This window comes from Anas platyrhynchos, chromosome 12 (genome assembly GCF_047663525.1).
Source record: "Anas platyrhynchos isolate ZD024472 breed Pekin duck chromosome 12, IASCAAS_PekinDuck_T2T, whole genome shotgun sequence".
NCBI classification, from domain to species: Eukaryota; Metazoa; Chordata; class Aves; order Anseriformes; family Anatidae; genus Anas; species Anas platyrhynchos.
Window position 1 is genome coordinate 21,459,483 of NC_092598.1, and position 14,995 is coordinate 21,474,477.

The following is a 14,995-nucleotide window of genomic DNA, read 5'->3' on the forward strand; positions in this document are numbered from 1 at the left end:
GCTGCTTGACATACATGTATGAGCACTGGCAAGACTTTAGACTTCTCTGGGCTTAAAAAAAAAATAAATAATAATAATAATAAAATATATATCCTGTATAGAAACTAAACAACATAATCACTATTCTCTAGTATCAGATATTCCTAGATGTTGTGAAATACTCTTCCAGAAATATTATATGTCACATTTTTGCCATAGCAAGACAGATTTGTGTATGTGCTGGTATTACAGCTGATTTTAAAGTGATGCTGTTTGTTATTACACAACTACTTTATACTTAAAATGCCTTTATGTGGTAATTACCTGACATAACGGACCTTAAATCTTTTTGATCAGCAGTCAAGCTCATTGGACATTAAATCTTGGAAAAGCTCAGTAGTTTATTAATATTTCACCATTAAAGCAGCTTTTAGACAAAGCACATTCCTAACAAGGTGCATATTTAACTCAATAAAATAGACTACAAGTACAGAATACAAGCAAATGCAAGGCAGACTCCATGATTTTGGGTTCAAAATGCCTTACAATAGGAAATAGGAGCAGCAGTGGACCTCACACTTCCATTGTCTAAGGTTGTAATCACCAATGAGCAACACTGCTTAAGTATGAAAAAAGAGGCCACAATTACAAGATGGTTTTTGCATGTACGTTCATGAAGAAGGAAAGGGGAGACAGAGGTTGAACTTGAATGTTGTCTGGCTGTTTCACAGATGGTGTTCTGCCTCAGTTTTAGTATAATCAGCTGATTATACTAAATCAGCAGAGTCAACAGTTTCTTGTCACACTCGGTGCTACGAAGCGGAATAGTGGAATAACTGTGAACTGCAAAGTGCCCCAACCCCTACTTTCCCAAATAAATTGCCAGCGGCCGCCGTCAGCCGCATACCTGAAGCTCGTCCACGTTACCCTCAGCCTGTGCCCTGTGCCACCGCCCGGCGAACCCTCAGCTTGTGCCCTGTGACACGACCCCGCGGGTTAGGACCCGGGGCGTTGCTGCTGCCGCCCGCCCTGCCCTCAGCCCGTCCCCGTCCTCTCGCCGCGCTTTGCAGCGGCTCCTCCAGGCGTCCAGGCGGCGCCTCAGCGCCCCAGCCGCCGCCGCCGCCTCCCACTCGCCGCCGGCCCCGCGATGAACCCGCGGCTGCGGCACTGGCGCGAGGCGGCTACGCTGCTGCTGGCGGCGGGCACGGGTGCGCGGCCGGGGCGCTCCGCGCTCGGTCCCTGCGACTACGAGGTGCTGCTGCTGAAGCGGAGCTCCCGCAGCGGCTTCGCGCCCGGCGCACACGTCTTCCCGGGCGGCCTGGTGGAGGCGGCGGACTTCTCGGCGGCTTGGTTGGGGCTGCTGCCCGCCTCGCCGCTCTGCGGGCTGGGCTCCGTGAAGCCGCCGCCTGCGGGCAGCGGCCGGGCGCCGATCTTCGCCACGGACCGGCGGCAGCTGGGCTCGCCGCTGCCCGGGGAAGTCGCCTTCCGTATCTGCGCCATCCGGGAGACTTTCGAAGAGGCGGGGATCCTGCTGCTGGCACCCGGGAGCGGGCCGGGGGAGAGCGGCGGGGCCGGGCCGCTGCCCGCGGAGAGCCTGCTGTCGGCCGCCGAGGTGGGAGAGTGGCGGCGCCGGGTGCGGGAGGATGCGGGCTGCTTCCTGCAGCTCTGCCGGCACCTGGGCTGCGTGCCCAACATCTGGGCGCTGCACGAGTGGAGCAACTGGCTCACCCCGGTCGGCAGGGCCGGCCCCGGCGGCCGCCGCTACGACACGGCCTTCTACCTGTGCTGCCTGGGCGAGCGGCCACCCCACGCCTCCGAGGACGAGCGGGAGGTGACGGCCTGCCTGGTGAGAGCGCTGTGCCACCTTCCCGGGGCGCTGCGGCGGCAGGGGGTCCCCTTGGGGCGCAGGCCAGCCGCTGTGCTCGCTTCCAGTACAGGCAGGGCAGGTGAAGAGGTGGTCAGATGGTGAAAAGGACTAGCCCTCACCCTTCCCTCCCCCTCCTGACAGGGATCCCTTAAGGCGTGAGGAAAATAAGTGTCTCCCTCTTCTGACAGTCCTCTCCCGCTTGCATTCCTACTTCCATTAGTAACTTAGGTTGCCCCCTTTAATCAAAAATGCTGACAGACGAGGATTAATTTCTTGAGGACCATTTCACATGAATTTCCTTTACATTAAACTGTCTTGTCTTGTTTGTTTGTTTTTTAAAGTGTTTCATATCGGAACATTTACACCTTGAATTACTGATTTTTTGAAAACAGATGACATCTAAATCACTTGCTACGCAGTCATTTGTGCAATACCAACAGAGTGCTGACACCATACAGTTAACACTCAGTAGGCCTAGAGAGATCCGAGTGGTATGTGCTGTGTTTCACGGCTACAAAAGCTCCTAATTTTGTCTTTTGTAGAGTTAGTTGGAATACTATAACTAACATACAAAGTTGTTAAGATAATCTGTATTATTAAAACTGGTTTCAGAGCTATATTACTTCTGACTTTTTTATTTTTTTAACGGAGTAAAAGAGTAAAGACTGCTCATGAAGTAAAAGACAGCTCAGAGTCAGGTACATTTGGGTATTCACATTTTTAAAAAAAATCTAAAAAGTATGAAGGTAAGTTAAAAGAGAAACCTGAAACTTCCATAAAGCTTTACCTAATGTTTTTGGTATTACTAATGTTTCTATGTTTATGTTTCTATCAGATCTTGCTATATAAATTTGAAAGCACCTGAGATCTTATCTTTGAGAGAGTTCATGGTATAATTTTTTGTTAATAATAGCAGAAATGTACTGCAACTGTTTTTGCACATATTTAAATTATCAGAGTCATCACATGAGATGAAATGAAGATTAATAGTTTATAAACCCCATGTTTATTAAGCAGGAACAGTTGAGTATCCGTGCTCTAAAAACAATGTGCACTGGAAGTACTGGTAATTTTAATTAATCCTTGAAGAAGCCATAGCAAACTTTGTTGATTGAATTCACATTGAGCTTAGGGTTTTCTGTTGATTTCAGTAGACTTTTAATCAGGTCCCAGAAACCAGACTTGTAGTCTCCAAATTTTGCATGCCTGCATTTAATATTAAACGTTATTTATTCTTATAGGAAAAACTTTTACAAACTGCTTTCATTGTGTTTTGTAAAAACTTTTTGAATCTCTTCATGGTTATGTTCTGGTATAGTTTATGCATGGCTCTTATTGTGTTCAGATAACTTAGACTGTTTCACGCTCTTTTTCTGTAAAGACTTCCTTGCAAACAGCTTTTAAAGTTGCTGATAATTGCCATCTGCTTACGGTACTAATATTTCAATGCTTACTTTGCTCTTACAGTGGTCATCACCTCCAGAAGCCATTGAACTCTTTAAATCTCGAGAAATATCACTTGCTCCCCCTCAGTTCTATGAATTGTGTAGGCTGTGCAACTTCTCTTCACTTCATGAATTACACAAGTTCAGCTCTGATCGAGCTCTAGAGGGATGTGAATGTTGGATGCCTATAATGTTAACTGCTTCAGATGGCTTAATTCAGCTATTACCAGGTAAGAAAACAAATAAGAGTTCTTTTAAGTACATAAAAACTTTGGAATTGATACATACTCAAGCCACGTGACAAACTAGTCTGTAAAGGTGAGGAAAAACTCTATTAGAAGTCAAGTTACTGCATTTTTGTCCTTCATTTTTTTCTTCCTCTGATACAGTTGGTAACAGCTACCATCAGAGACAAGCTACTGGACCACCTGGGCAGCACAGTCTTTTCTGTTCTTGCTCATAATTTCTTTGTTTCATATGGTTGATATTAATATGTTGATTTATGAACAAATTCTGGCATTTCTCCTTCTGTAGCCTGCCTTTGTACATTCAGAAAAATCTTTGTCTTGTTCTCCATCTATTATACAATCATATATATATATAAATTCCCACCTGACAAGACATCATGTTAGTATTAGCAAGAGCACTGAATGTGTGCCCTGTGTGTTTGACAGACACTTTATCAATTTGTGGCTGTATCTTTAAATACTAAAATGTTTGGAGGCAATTTACTTTCATATTGTCAAAATCTATTCCCACTGAGTTTAACGTCTTAATAAATATTTTAAAAACTGATAGTGTCACTCAATCAAAGGCTGAAAAATAAGGTAGGCATTGTATATATAAAAGCTGGGTTTATCTTTTTTGTTGTTTTTGTTAACAGGAGATGAATTATACCCAGAAGATCCAGATTATACAGGGGAAATGAACACAGTCATGTCAACAGATAAGATGGTTGAAGATCTCATGAAAGAGGGTAGTACGTTTCACAGGATAGTAATAAAAAACATAAACAGTCTTGCTCTCTATGTTAACATTCAGGCAAAATATAAACATATGAATCCATTGATGATAAACACTGATTGTTCAGACTACAATAGTAGATTGTAACATTTTGGTTTTAAGATAGAATATATTTAACTACATGCATATTCACTGTGTTTCTCATCCTTATTAACGGTTGCCAAGTAGTTAGGACAAGAGACAAATATACCATTGCCCTGCCACAGCATTTCATATCGTTGTGGGTTGGAGATTTATGTGTACTTCAATCTTTGAGTCTTTGAAACTTCAAAGTTGTGTCAGGTATGGTGTAAAGAAGCTACAGAAAAATTAACACAACTATCAACTTAATTAACTGAATAAACTTTAAAGTGATTTGACAGTGATTATACTGAACAATTAGCATCTTATTCTACTTACATAGGAATAATGGAATATGCTGTAATGCCATTCTGTTGGGTCACACAGGTCTTTTTCTCACTGAAAATTAAAGTACATCTTATGTTCAGAACAAGTATGTTTTGAGTTCAAAAATTCTTTTACCATGCTTCCTAAAGTTACCTGTTTGGCAACTGTAATCTGTGTCTAGAAATTAATGAAATTCATTCATTTTCTGTTAACATATTCCAGTCTACCTTATTTTAATTGAAAACCAGTGTATATGTGTATATATAGATGTCAGCTAACATTCACTTATTACAAGGAATATTTATATTTGATAAAGCTAAATTGTTTCTATTAATGGTAACTTATTAAAAACTTTACAGTTTCAAAGGTAGTTGTGATATTTTTATTCATGACATTTTTTTACCTTCAAGCTGATAGGAATTTAAAAAGAAAAAAATAATTTTTCAGCTCCAAAAAGATGCCACCAACTTCAGAAAAATAAAATACTGCCTTGGAAACGCCTAATTCCACAATTCAGTATTCCACATTTTGCTTCTTAAATTTTTTACCTAACGTATCTGTGATATTTAAAGACTTAAGAGGAAGGACTGCTATTTTTTTTTTTTTTGGTCTTTTTATTTTGTGGCTGGTGCAATAAGTGGAATATATGGAGCTGTGATGTGGTGTCTTCCTTATCTGGAAGAATAAGAAGGAATTATGACTTAAAATTATCCAATAAAGCTGTTCTGAAAGCTATGTTCTAACTTTTGTTCTGTAATTTAATTCAAATAAAATCATCTGTAATATTTTCACTAAGTTGAATTGGTTTGTAGCATTCATTTCTGTTAGAAAAATATGTACCTATTTATTCTCTTCTTTCTGAACGTGCTCAGATGGTTCTTGGTTGCAGACCCTTGCTGAAACTTCTATACATCTGCTATGTATGGGTTCTATGAAGTAGTGTATTATGCTTAATATCTCCTTCACAATACTCTGGCTGATTCTTCTGAACATGAAGAAAGGAAAATTAGAAAAACGGAAAGTGGAAGAAGCAAATATAGTATCCTGTATACTATCTTATATGATTTTTAGCTTTTGGACATTAACACTGGCCACTGTAGTACTATAAATATAAGAGGGAGAAGCATGCCTAGGACCATAGTTGCTGGAGAGCTATCTTGATCATTATTTATTGGTCTGTACCTTGTGGTTCTAACAGGTTTTTGTTGTTTTTGTTTTGCTTTGTTTTGCAGCAGAAGGTGGCTACTAAGAAAATATTTTGTGGAAATAAATGATTCAGCAACTTAAATATAGGTTGGATTCTTAAATAAGTGTTCTACAAACCAGCATGTTCCAATATTTATTCCTATACTAGCCCTATATAATTCAAGTTCTGCTGTGTGTCGAAAGCAGTTACTTCAATATTAAATCTATCTTCTAGGTCAATACTCTGCCTCTCCATCTTCAGATAGGCTGCTGTCACTTTTTTTTTGTCACTAATAAAAGCAAAATGGTCCAGCAGGGGGAGCTTAAAGGCCGAAAAAGAGCTTGAAGGATTTATATAAAAAAAAAAAAGCAACTAAAAGATGCTCTTTTACCTAGAAAATGAAGCTAATCATCAAATAGAAGCATTTATGTTTTAGAATGCACATACTGTAAATATCTTATATTATTAACTTTAAAATATTGATCATTAAAGCTGTAGTTTCAAAATAATGAGCCCCTCCAAGTATGGGCTGCTGCCCAAGAGGTGGGCTTTACTTTCCAGCTTGACGTTTCATCCGCTTGACTTGGCACCTTGCATAAAGCTAAATCAGGGCCGAAAAAAACATTAAGCCTGAATGGAAATGGGAGTGTAGGAGAGGAATAATAATAATGTTGCTACTTTGTCACAGAGCTTATAAGAATGAAGTAACACTTCTGTAAGGGCCTGAATGTCAGCGGACATTTCGAACAGCTGTGTGGGGATGCATGTATTTTTTATCATTAGTAGAACACCAGAGATGTGCCTGGTGCCATTGTTCCCCAGCTGCCTCCCTTAGACCTTTCAGACATACACTGCACTTCGGACTCGGGGTCTGGGAAAGCCCACCTGAAACAGGAGCAGCAGGAAAGCACAGAAAGGCAGGACTCTCCCTGCTCACGCCCACTGACACTCCTCTGCCCTGAGCGAGCCGAGGCCGGCTCCGCGCCACCCCCTACCCGCGGCCTTTTCCCGCCTCTAGCCGCAGTACCTCAGCCAGGCGCCACCGCCTCCCCCGGAGCCACCTGCGGGCGGCGCACGCGCACTGGGGGGCCGCGGGCGGCATCTGGAGGCTTCTGAGGAGTGCGGGCAGCGCGCTGAGGGTTGCGCTCGGGCCTCGTGGCTGTGGGGATGGTGGCAGTGGCTCGGGTAAGGCTCGAGTGGAGCTGGTTCTGCCAGCTGAAGAGTACTGCTTTGACTTCTGAGAACTTCTGAGACTTATGTCTTCTTTTGTTAGCTGCTCATTTGTGGTGTGAATTCTTTGAAGCGGTAGGCTAAGCGCTGCTGTGATGAGGGGTGTTGTGATGTGTGAGGCTGTGTTGAAATGGCACACAAAAGATCTGTTCTGCTCCAGTATAAGTGTGCTGTGAAAAATGAGTAAAAATTTCTGTTACATTAAGCTTATTGGTGAATGTTGGGATTCGTGTCTTTGTGTTTGTTTGTTTGTTTGTTTGTTTTAAATTATGTAAGTTTTTGGTGTTTTGCTGTGTATTTGGTCAAGTAGATAGATTGTAGAGCCCCAGTCTTCAAGGTATTTCTGTTGGCCTGTGGATGTAAGGTAGTGGGCTATGAGACAGGAGAACAAGTATGTTGTGGCATGCTGAAGATGGGTGTGGTTGTATGTGAATAAATATGGATGGTGAATCTTCATTGGGATTCAACATAGAGCCCTATTAAGAAAGCTGGCTAGAAGGCTTCCATACATGTAAATCAGTTGTCTGTGCTAATGCTGCTTACACAAGTAGCAAAAATATGTAGGCCTGCTTTAGAAGTACACTTCTTAGATGTGCTTTAGAATAGTTACATGTCTGTTGCTTTCCCTCCAGTAGCGTCAAAGACTCAGTAGCTGGGCAATATGGAAGTCTTCATACTACAGGTATGATGGTATTTTTAAAAGTTGAAAGGCTTGGTGTTTATTTCAGTAAAACTATAGAAGTCAGATTTACAAATAAGATTATGCCTTCATTTCTGTTCAGCAGTCATTTCTTACACATGGTGGGGTCATTGACAGATTATATACATTTTCCCATTCTTTCTATGTGTTTATCTTGGTTTCCTCTCAAAAGAGGTTAGTAGGGATGCAGCAAAAATCTAAAATGGAAGATACCTTGTGTAATCTTAAATTGAACATGGTAATAGGTTTCTAATTTTAAAGAAACTGGCGGTTTTACACATCCTCTTGAGACTGAAGAAAAGCCTGTCAGTGATTTGTTTTTTTTTCATTTTCTGAAAATACTGTGAAAGTAAAATGTTTATATATGTGCACTTAAGTCACTATATTTCATTTAACAAACTTTTAAAATAATGATTTTACCTTTCAGAATGCATACGTCATTAATTGCAGTGCTAAAGAAACAAGTTTAGAAGTCATTTATTGAACTAACTGTCTGAACATGAAAGATGTATTATGCCTGTTAACATTCTTTATGCTGAATATCTATTCCTATAATGTAAGGGGCCATGCTGAAGGTTTTAAGATTCCTGTTTACTGCTCAGATGCTCATGAAAATACTCTATCACTTCAGCAGGGGATAATACTACTTGTTTTTTTTTTTTATCTACTGTTTGCACCAGATTGAAGATCCAAGCTGCTTTTGGGTTACTATGAAAGGATGTGGGCCGTACATAGTTGATGAAATAGAGTATAAAAACTTGAATGCAGAAATGAATCAGTTCTATGACAAATCTTGTGAAAATGTGGACGAGGTAAAGCCAGTAACATTAGAAAAAGGCCAGGTAAAGACATTGCTATGTTGTGTGCATAAAAAGAATAAAAAGAGATTTTTTTTTTTTTTTTTGGTTTAGAGGGTGAAGTATCCAAGTGTATTTTTTATTTTTTTTTTAATATTGCTTTGTAGTAGAAAAGGACATCTATGTGGTTTATATCATATCATCTTGTCTGTAAGCTTTATCACTAAGGAAGCTGCAGTATTTGCAGTTTATAAAGTAAACTGGGGCTGTATTGTAAACACCGTTTTCTTGCCTCTAAGAAAACTGACAGTGATGTTTGTTCCATTTACAAGAAACTGTTGTTTTGTTCTTTCTTTTTCAGATTTGTGTGGTTTTCAGTGAAGAACTGAAATGCTGGTGTAGAGCAGTTATTAAATCAATCATGTACTGTGCAGGTCATTATCAAACAGAATGCTTTCTTGTGGATTATGCCAAATACACTATTGTTAAAACAAAGGAGTAAGTGTTTGTTTTTTTTGAGAGTGTCACTGAAATGTATTTTGTTGGCTATCAGTGTTTATTTAATTTAATAGTCACAAGGCTTTGGTTAAAGTGAAGTGTGGGTCTACAAGAAACTGCTAGATGTGTGATGGGCTCTGGTCAGTGTGGATGCAAACCAGTCTTTGTTTTGTTAATTTTTTAAGATGTTTTCCTTCTATCTTTCTTTTCCTTAAAGACTTGAAACTGGAATAGTGTCAGTTTAATATGATTGAGATTTGTGGTTATCAGTTAACGTTACCGAAACACACCTTATTAAGGGATAAATAAATAAAACCACTATGAAACCATAGGTTGCTAAAATCTTAAAATGTGTCTTAAAAAATCTCTTCCAGCTTTCAGACATGTTTAAGGTTCATTTCTTTACTAAAATATTCAACTAAATGTACAAGGATCTTTACCAAGTATTTTTGTAGTATTCAACAAAATTAAGAAATCTTATTTAAAATATTTTAGAATAAATATTTTAAAATCTTAAGTTAAATAACATTTTTAAATAGATTGTGCCTGTATCAGAGAGCAACTTTATAATGCCAAGTTTAAAATACGTTCTAATAGAATTAAACACATGATATACTGCTTTTTCGTTATGAAATAACTTGGAACAAAAATGATAATTATATGGATCTTAAAAGCTTGGTATAGGTGGTGTCCTGCTGGTTACTAAATGTCTCCCATCAAACCATTTATAAGGGGTAATTACATATAGATCAAGGCTATAGTGATAGCTACACAAAGATTTATTATTATTTTTTTAGGGAAATGAATATAGTTAGTATATTAGTTATGTTAGTATATTTATTAATTTCCTTCTTACTGATTTTAGTCATACCTGGCTTCTCACTTAGAGGTAAGAATTGCCAGATTGTGTATATATAGTGTATGAGGTCTAAATATCATGAAAAGACTTTAAACTGTACTGCAAATCTTTCTGAGGTTTCTATACTAAATGGGAAGTGCAGTCATATTCAGGGCAAATGTGTTTATTAATTGCTCCTTACAGGACCTGTCTTAGATAAACAAATAAATAAAACAGGGGTTCCAGGGAGTTTCACTGTAGGAGCCAGGCTTCTAGAAGAAATGTGTTGTTGCATACAGGATAATGAAAGCACGTGTTTGAAACACCACTGCAGAATAAAGTCTGCTCTGTAAAATGAGATTATTTCTGCTTTGTTTTTAAGTGTTCGAGTTGCAATGAAAGCATTTATGCAAATCCCATACAGAGCAAAAAAATGTAGATTGCATTGCACAAAGCCAGTGACGTTGCGTGTCAACTTTTGTGAAGATACAGCAAAAATAGTGTAAGTAGAGTTTAATAATTGTATTCTAGTCATAAATTTCTTAGGTGTGAAATTTCATCACAATGTTTTGTTTGTTTTTGTTTTTTTTCTTCAGAGGATACTGTTTCAATAAGAACATAGGAGATAAGATGTGGAAAACAATTTATTTTTTACAAGAGCAATTCATAAACAGAACTTGGCTAATGATTTGGGTTTTATTATTCATCTATTTGAAACTTCTGATGTTTATTTAGAAACTAAGAAATTCAGACAAATTTTTGGCAGTTAATGCCCTTCATCTGCAATCCCAGAACTGTGATTCCAGCACATGAGCTTCTCTACTAATTGATCTGTGTGCAGTTTCTTACAGGTGCTCATCTTATTCCTTACAATCCTGTTTGTGGCCATTAGACATTCTGCCTGAACTGAAGTTCTGTTAATGTATAAACATTATAGATAGCTTTGGTTTTCCCCATTATATCTGTCTCCTTGAAATACTTAGGATTCTTGTTGTACTTTCCGTATCATGTTTATGCCAGTTTTGAAGGAGTGGAATAAGGTTTTCCCAGGGATGTAGTGGTAAAGAAAAGTGCTTGTATGTCCTTACTTCGAGTTGTAGGATGTTATTGTCAAAGACCTGCCACATCGTGGGGGAACGTGGCATTATAGCAAGTAACCTATCTTGATTTATGTTGTTAAAGAATACTGAAAACTACATGTAGTTTGACTGTTACGTTTGTTTTTTATACTGTCCTTTGTAAGGAGGAATCAGTATTTTACCTAGATACTCTAACAAAACAAATACTAGTTTAGTTAGGATGGAAATAGCATACATCTTGAGTGGGCCATCTTTGTGAATTATCAAAAGATCACTAAGTTCTCTACATATATTTACTATATTTTATATTTTTGCAATGCTGTACATTTGATTCTTTCTTTTTTTTTGTATTTGCAATTGCTGAAGATGGTAAAGAACTTAATTTTCTGTTATAGACATTAAAGTCTTTACAACGTTTGTAAAGTGCTTGTTCAAAACTGGTCAATACTTATTTAAAGTAATTAATATGTTCTACAAATGGGTTCCCACTCTATTTCTAGTTAATCTGTTTATTTTTTTTATTTTTCCCTGACTGCCTTATTTTATGTTGGGTGTAAGCCATCATACTTTGACAAATCAATATCTAGTAATTTTCAGGCAATTCATTTTATGAATGAACTGAAACATCAAAACTGAAATTACATTCAAAGATCGTGCTAATGTTTCTGTTAGAGACAGTTTTTGAGACTTAGCATGAACTGAGAACATTTTTTTTTTTGAATGTGCCTCACTTTTCAGATTATTGTTTGAAGTTTTGATGCTGTGGGATAACTGGTTGCGTTTATTTTCCTAGGCCAGCCCAAAGATGGGATAATGCTGCTACTCAGTATTTTCAAAGTCTTCTGAAAGGTAAATATGCTGTCAAAATCATAATTGGCCCTTCTGTTTTGAGAAATAAGTTGTCAGAGAAATGTAGTACTGGAATATATATTTGATTGTACTTCCTTTTTAATTTTCACAGCATTCTAAAGAGAAGGGAGTAAGTCAATTTTTTTTGGTGTGATTTGACTTAGCCAACAATGTGTGTAGACTTGCATCTTTACCACACTGCATAAGTTGTTAAAGTTGACTAGGTGGTTGCCAGTTTGGAATAGTTTCTTTCAAGAGCATTTATCTTGGAAGAAACTATCTTCTGTTCAAAGTAGTTACGTAGTGAAGTAGAAATGCTTGTTTTCCAGTCTGTTGTCCTTTCCCATGTGTGGTGTTTCAGCAGCTCATGCAGTCTTTTCCATATCCAGCATTCTTTTTTGGTGTGAGAGTGCTTGTTGGCGTTGCTAGAAAAGCAGCCCTTTACTGTTCTTGTCTAACCTTGTTTATGTGCCTCTACCTGAAAAACAACCTACCTGCTTATTTGCAAGTACAATACATAGATATTTGAGGAGGAAAGGATGAATTTATAAAAACAGTAGAGTCTTTAGGCTCTTAATTTCCCATACTAACGGAACATGGCACTTTCATGATTTACAGGTTTTCGCACATCTAAGTGTAATGCATTATTATGCAAAGTAAAGGTCAATAGGAAGCAATAACAACATGGAACTTGATTTCACAAATGCGCATAAATATATAAATAATTTCAGTGTATGACTAAGTCTAGTTTCAGTGGACAGGTCATGAATGCTTTTCAGTTCTCAATCTTCCTTCAGTGACTGAGGACAACTTAATTTTTCGAGCTCTGTTAATGCCTTGTTAGATTCTTGTTTCATTTAAAAGTTACAACATTTGTATTAATTTTTCTTCAAAATAATAGGTTGCATTCATTTAATCATTATCTCTGTTTTTGTATAGCTTGAAAAATACTGATAATTTGATGCAGGGTTAATATTTCTCCTTCTTACTACTACATTTAGCAACTACGCAAATCAAAGCCAAGTTATGTGCTGTAGAGGATAATACATTTGATGTTATTCTTTATGTGACAATAAAAGATGAAAAGGTAAGATACTTCTTTATCTGCAAACCTATTTGTATGCTTTATTATGTAAATAATAACTTTGTAATCAGTTTAGGACTGAAAAGCATTATCTGCAAGTGAGTTTTGTCATTTGCCAGATGCAGTAGAAGCTAAATCATTAACTTATTAAAGGTATTGTTTTATGATTGTGTTGATGTAACTCTCTGGAGGTGTTCCAGGAGGTAGAAATTCCATTTTCATTCATGTGTACCTTTATTTTGAAGGTATTGGCAGGTAAGCGAAGTACAAGTCTGTAGCATTGCACAAAGATATCTTGCATAACAAAAACTACACGTTCTCATAAGAACTGCAAATTTAGGTTATTTCATGCAAATTTCTTTTTGCCCTTTCAAGTTTTTCTTTCATTTTTAGGAACTTCTGATGAAGGTAATTTATTTTATGAATTTATCATTTACAATTTGGCTTGTTTTAGGTCTAATTACAACTGTTAGAATTACAGGACAGGGTACAAGAAAAATCACAAATGAGGCTCACAGAAAATGAATGTTGTGTTCCCAAAGCTCTTTTCCTGCTAACTTGGTCTGGTGAAAGGCTGAGCAGCAATGGATACCAGACAATTCTACTCACTCAATTCTACTCACTGCAAACTCATTCATCTTTTTCCTCATTGTCCTAATCACATTTATTTCAGCGACGTGTTAAAATTTGAAGTAATACATTAAGTTCTTCACTGTTTAAAATAAATATATTTTTTTAAAGAGCAGATAACAAAAATTTTAGGGCTATCAATATTTTATGGAACTTGAATTTAAACAATTTGGTCCAAACAATGTATTAAATATGTAAGAAATGTGTGAACACTAACATTAGTGTTAAAACCAGAGCACTTTTGTTTTAAAGTGGAATTGTTGGAGATAACTTTAAATGAACTAGAATTATCCTGGGTGAGGTGTTCTTGTATGGTTTGGTTGGTTTTTGCTATTCCATTTGATTACCTGGAGCTGTAATGCACAGCTGTTTTGGAGGTCGTGACAATGAACCGCGCAATAAAACTGTATGTCTTCTAGAATCTGGTATCTGTTTTCAAGCATTATAGTATTTTCTTTGCTTAAAACAAATATTGTCTTGAGGTTTTTCAAGAAATATTTGATGTTATTTAAGCTGAATTACTCTGCATTCTACTATGAGATGTTCCTTTAAAATTATAAATATACAGGAAGCAACTCAAGTGGACAGCTATGTGAATTATTTACTACATTTTCACACCTTTTGTGTTATATTTAGAATATTTTGCAACTACTTCATTCAAATGTCATTAAATACCAGTTCATACTTGCTTTGGATGGGGCTTTGAGCAACCTGATACAGTGGAAGGTGTCCTTGCCCATGGCAGGGGGGTTGGAACTAGATGATCTTTAAGGTATGTTCCAAACCAAACCATTCTATGATAAGACTGAGTCCTCAAACCTTCAGGGGAAACAATAGCTCCACTTGTCAAAATATCTAACTTCTGCCAATAATCTGCTGTAGTTACTGTCAGACTTAAGTAGCTGTAATGTAGTTATGAAATAATTCACTTGCATCTGCTTGGATCACTCCATGTTAAAGGCTGTTAACGCTGTGGCTGTGGTCTTTGCCATAGGCAATAACTTTGAAGGTACATATAAAGTCTAATACCTTCTATCCATTCAAATCTATCAGCTTAAACGTTATCATAGTTTAAAACTTCAGATATACCCTTAAATAGTATGCAATATTGATTCTGGTCGATAAGGATTTATTTTATTTTTTTTTTTTTTAAGGTATGCATTAATGATGATCTTGTCTCAAAGAACTTTGCTCGCTTTGTGGAAACTGAAGAGGATACTGGAAGTCCTGCAAAAGATCAAGAGAACCAGACATCATTAAATGTTGAATCTTTTCCAGTAAAAATCATTGATCCTACACTTGCTTTTAGGCCAGTTCTGTTTGAGGAGAAAGTACCAATGAATCTTGAAACAGGTAGGAACCATGTATTTCAGAAACAATCAAATAGACAATATGCTAAGTTT

The 14,995-nt window shown here is 37.6% G+C and overlaps 2 protein-coding genes across 5 annotated transcripts in view; both read left to right on the forward strand.

Annotated features, from left to right (window-relative positions):
- Window positions 1-1,084: 1,084 nt before the first annotated feature.
- Window positions 1,085-5,496, forward strand: NUDT19 (nudix hydrolase 19). Its single transcript, XM_027467057.3, has 3 exons — window positions 1,085-1,825; window positions 3,314-3,521; window positions 4,175-5,496. Exons 1-3 carry the CDS (start codon window positions 1,127-1,129, stop codon window positions 4,399-4,401), a joined length of 1,134 nt encoding a protein of 377 aa, XP_027322858.1. The 5' UTR covers window positions 1,085-1,126; the 3' UTR covers window positions 4,402-5,496.
- Window positions 5,497-6,840: 1,344 nt separating this feature from the next.
- The window catches only part of TDRD12 (tudor domain containing 12), a 28,493-nt gene continuing 20,338 nt past the window's right edge, over window positions 6,841-14,995 (forward strand). The window contains exons 1-8 of one of the 4 annotated variants that reach the window (XM_027467052.3): window positions 6,841-7,072; window positions 7,750-7,799; window positions 8,498-8,659; window positions 8,976-9,112; window positions 10,333-10,452; window positions 11,823-11,878; window positions 12,880-12,965; window positions 14,747-14,945. In XM_027467052.3, the coding sequence (XP_027322853.1) occupies window positions 7,779-7,799; window positions 8,498-8,659; window positions 8,976-9,112; window positions 10,333-10,452; window positions 11,823-11,878; window positions 12,880-12,965; window positions 14,747-14,945 (781 nt within the window). In that variant the 5' untranslated portion in view covers window positions 6,841-7,072; window positions 7,750-7,778. The remainder of the gene's footprint in view (window positions 7,073-7,749; window positions 7,800-8,497; window positions 8,660-8,975; window positions 9,113-10,332; window positions 10,453-11,822; window positions 11,879-12,879; window positions 12,966-14,746; window positions 14,946-14,995) is intronic. The other 3 variants (XM_027467051.3, XM_072043698.1, XM_027467053.3) reach the window with 3 other exon arrangements.

Excerpts from the sequence above, each read along its gene's own strand:
- NUDT19 (XM_027467057.3), top strand. The coding sequence starts at position 1,127 with ATGAACCCGCGGCTGCGGCACTGGCGCGAGGCGGCTACGCTGCTGCTG. Across the intron at positions 1,826-3,313 it reads GGGAGGTGACGGCCTGCCTG|TGGTCATCACCTCCAGAAGC; the intron begins GTGAGAGCGCTG and ends TTGCTCTTACAG. Across the intron at positions 3,522-4,174 it reads CTTAATTCAGCTATTACCAG|GAGATGAATTATACCCAGAA; the intron begins GTAAGAAAACAA and ends TTTTGTTAACAG.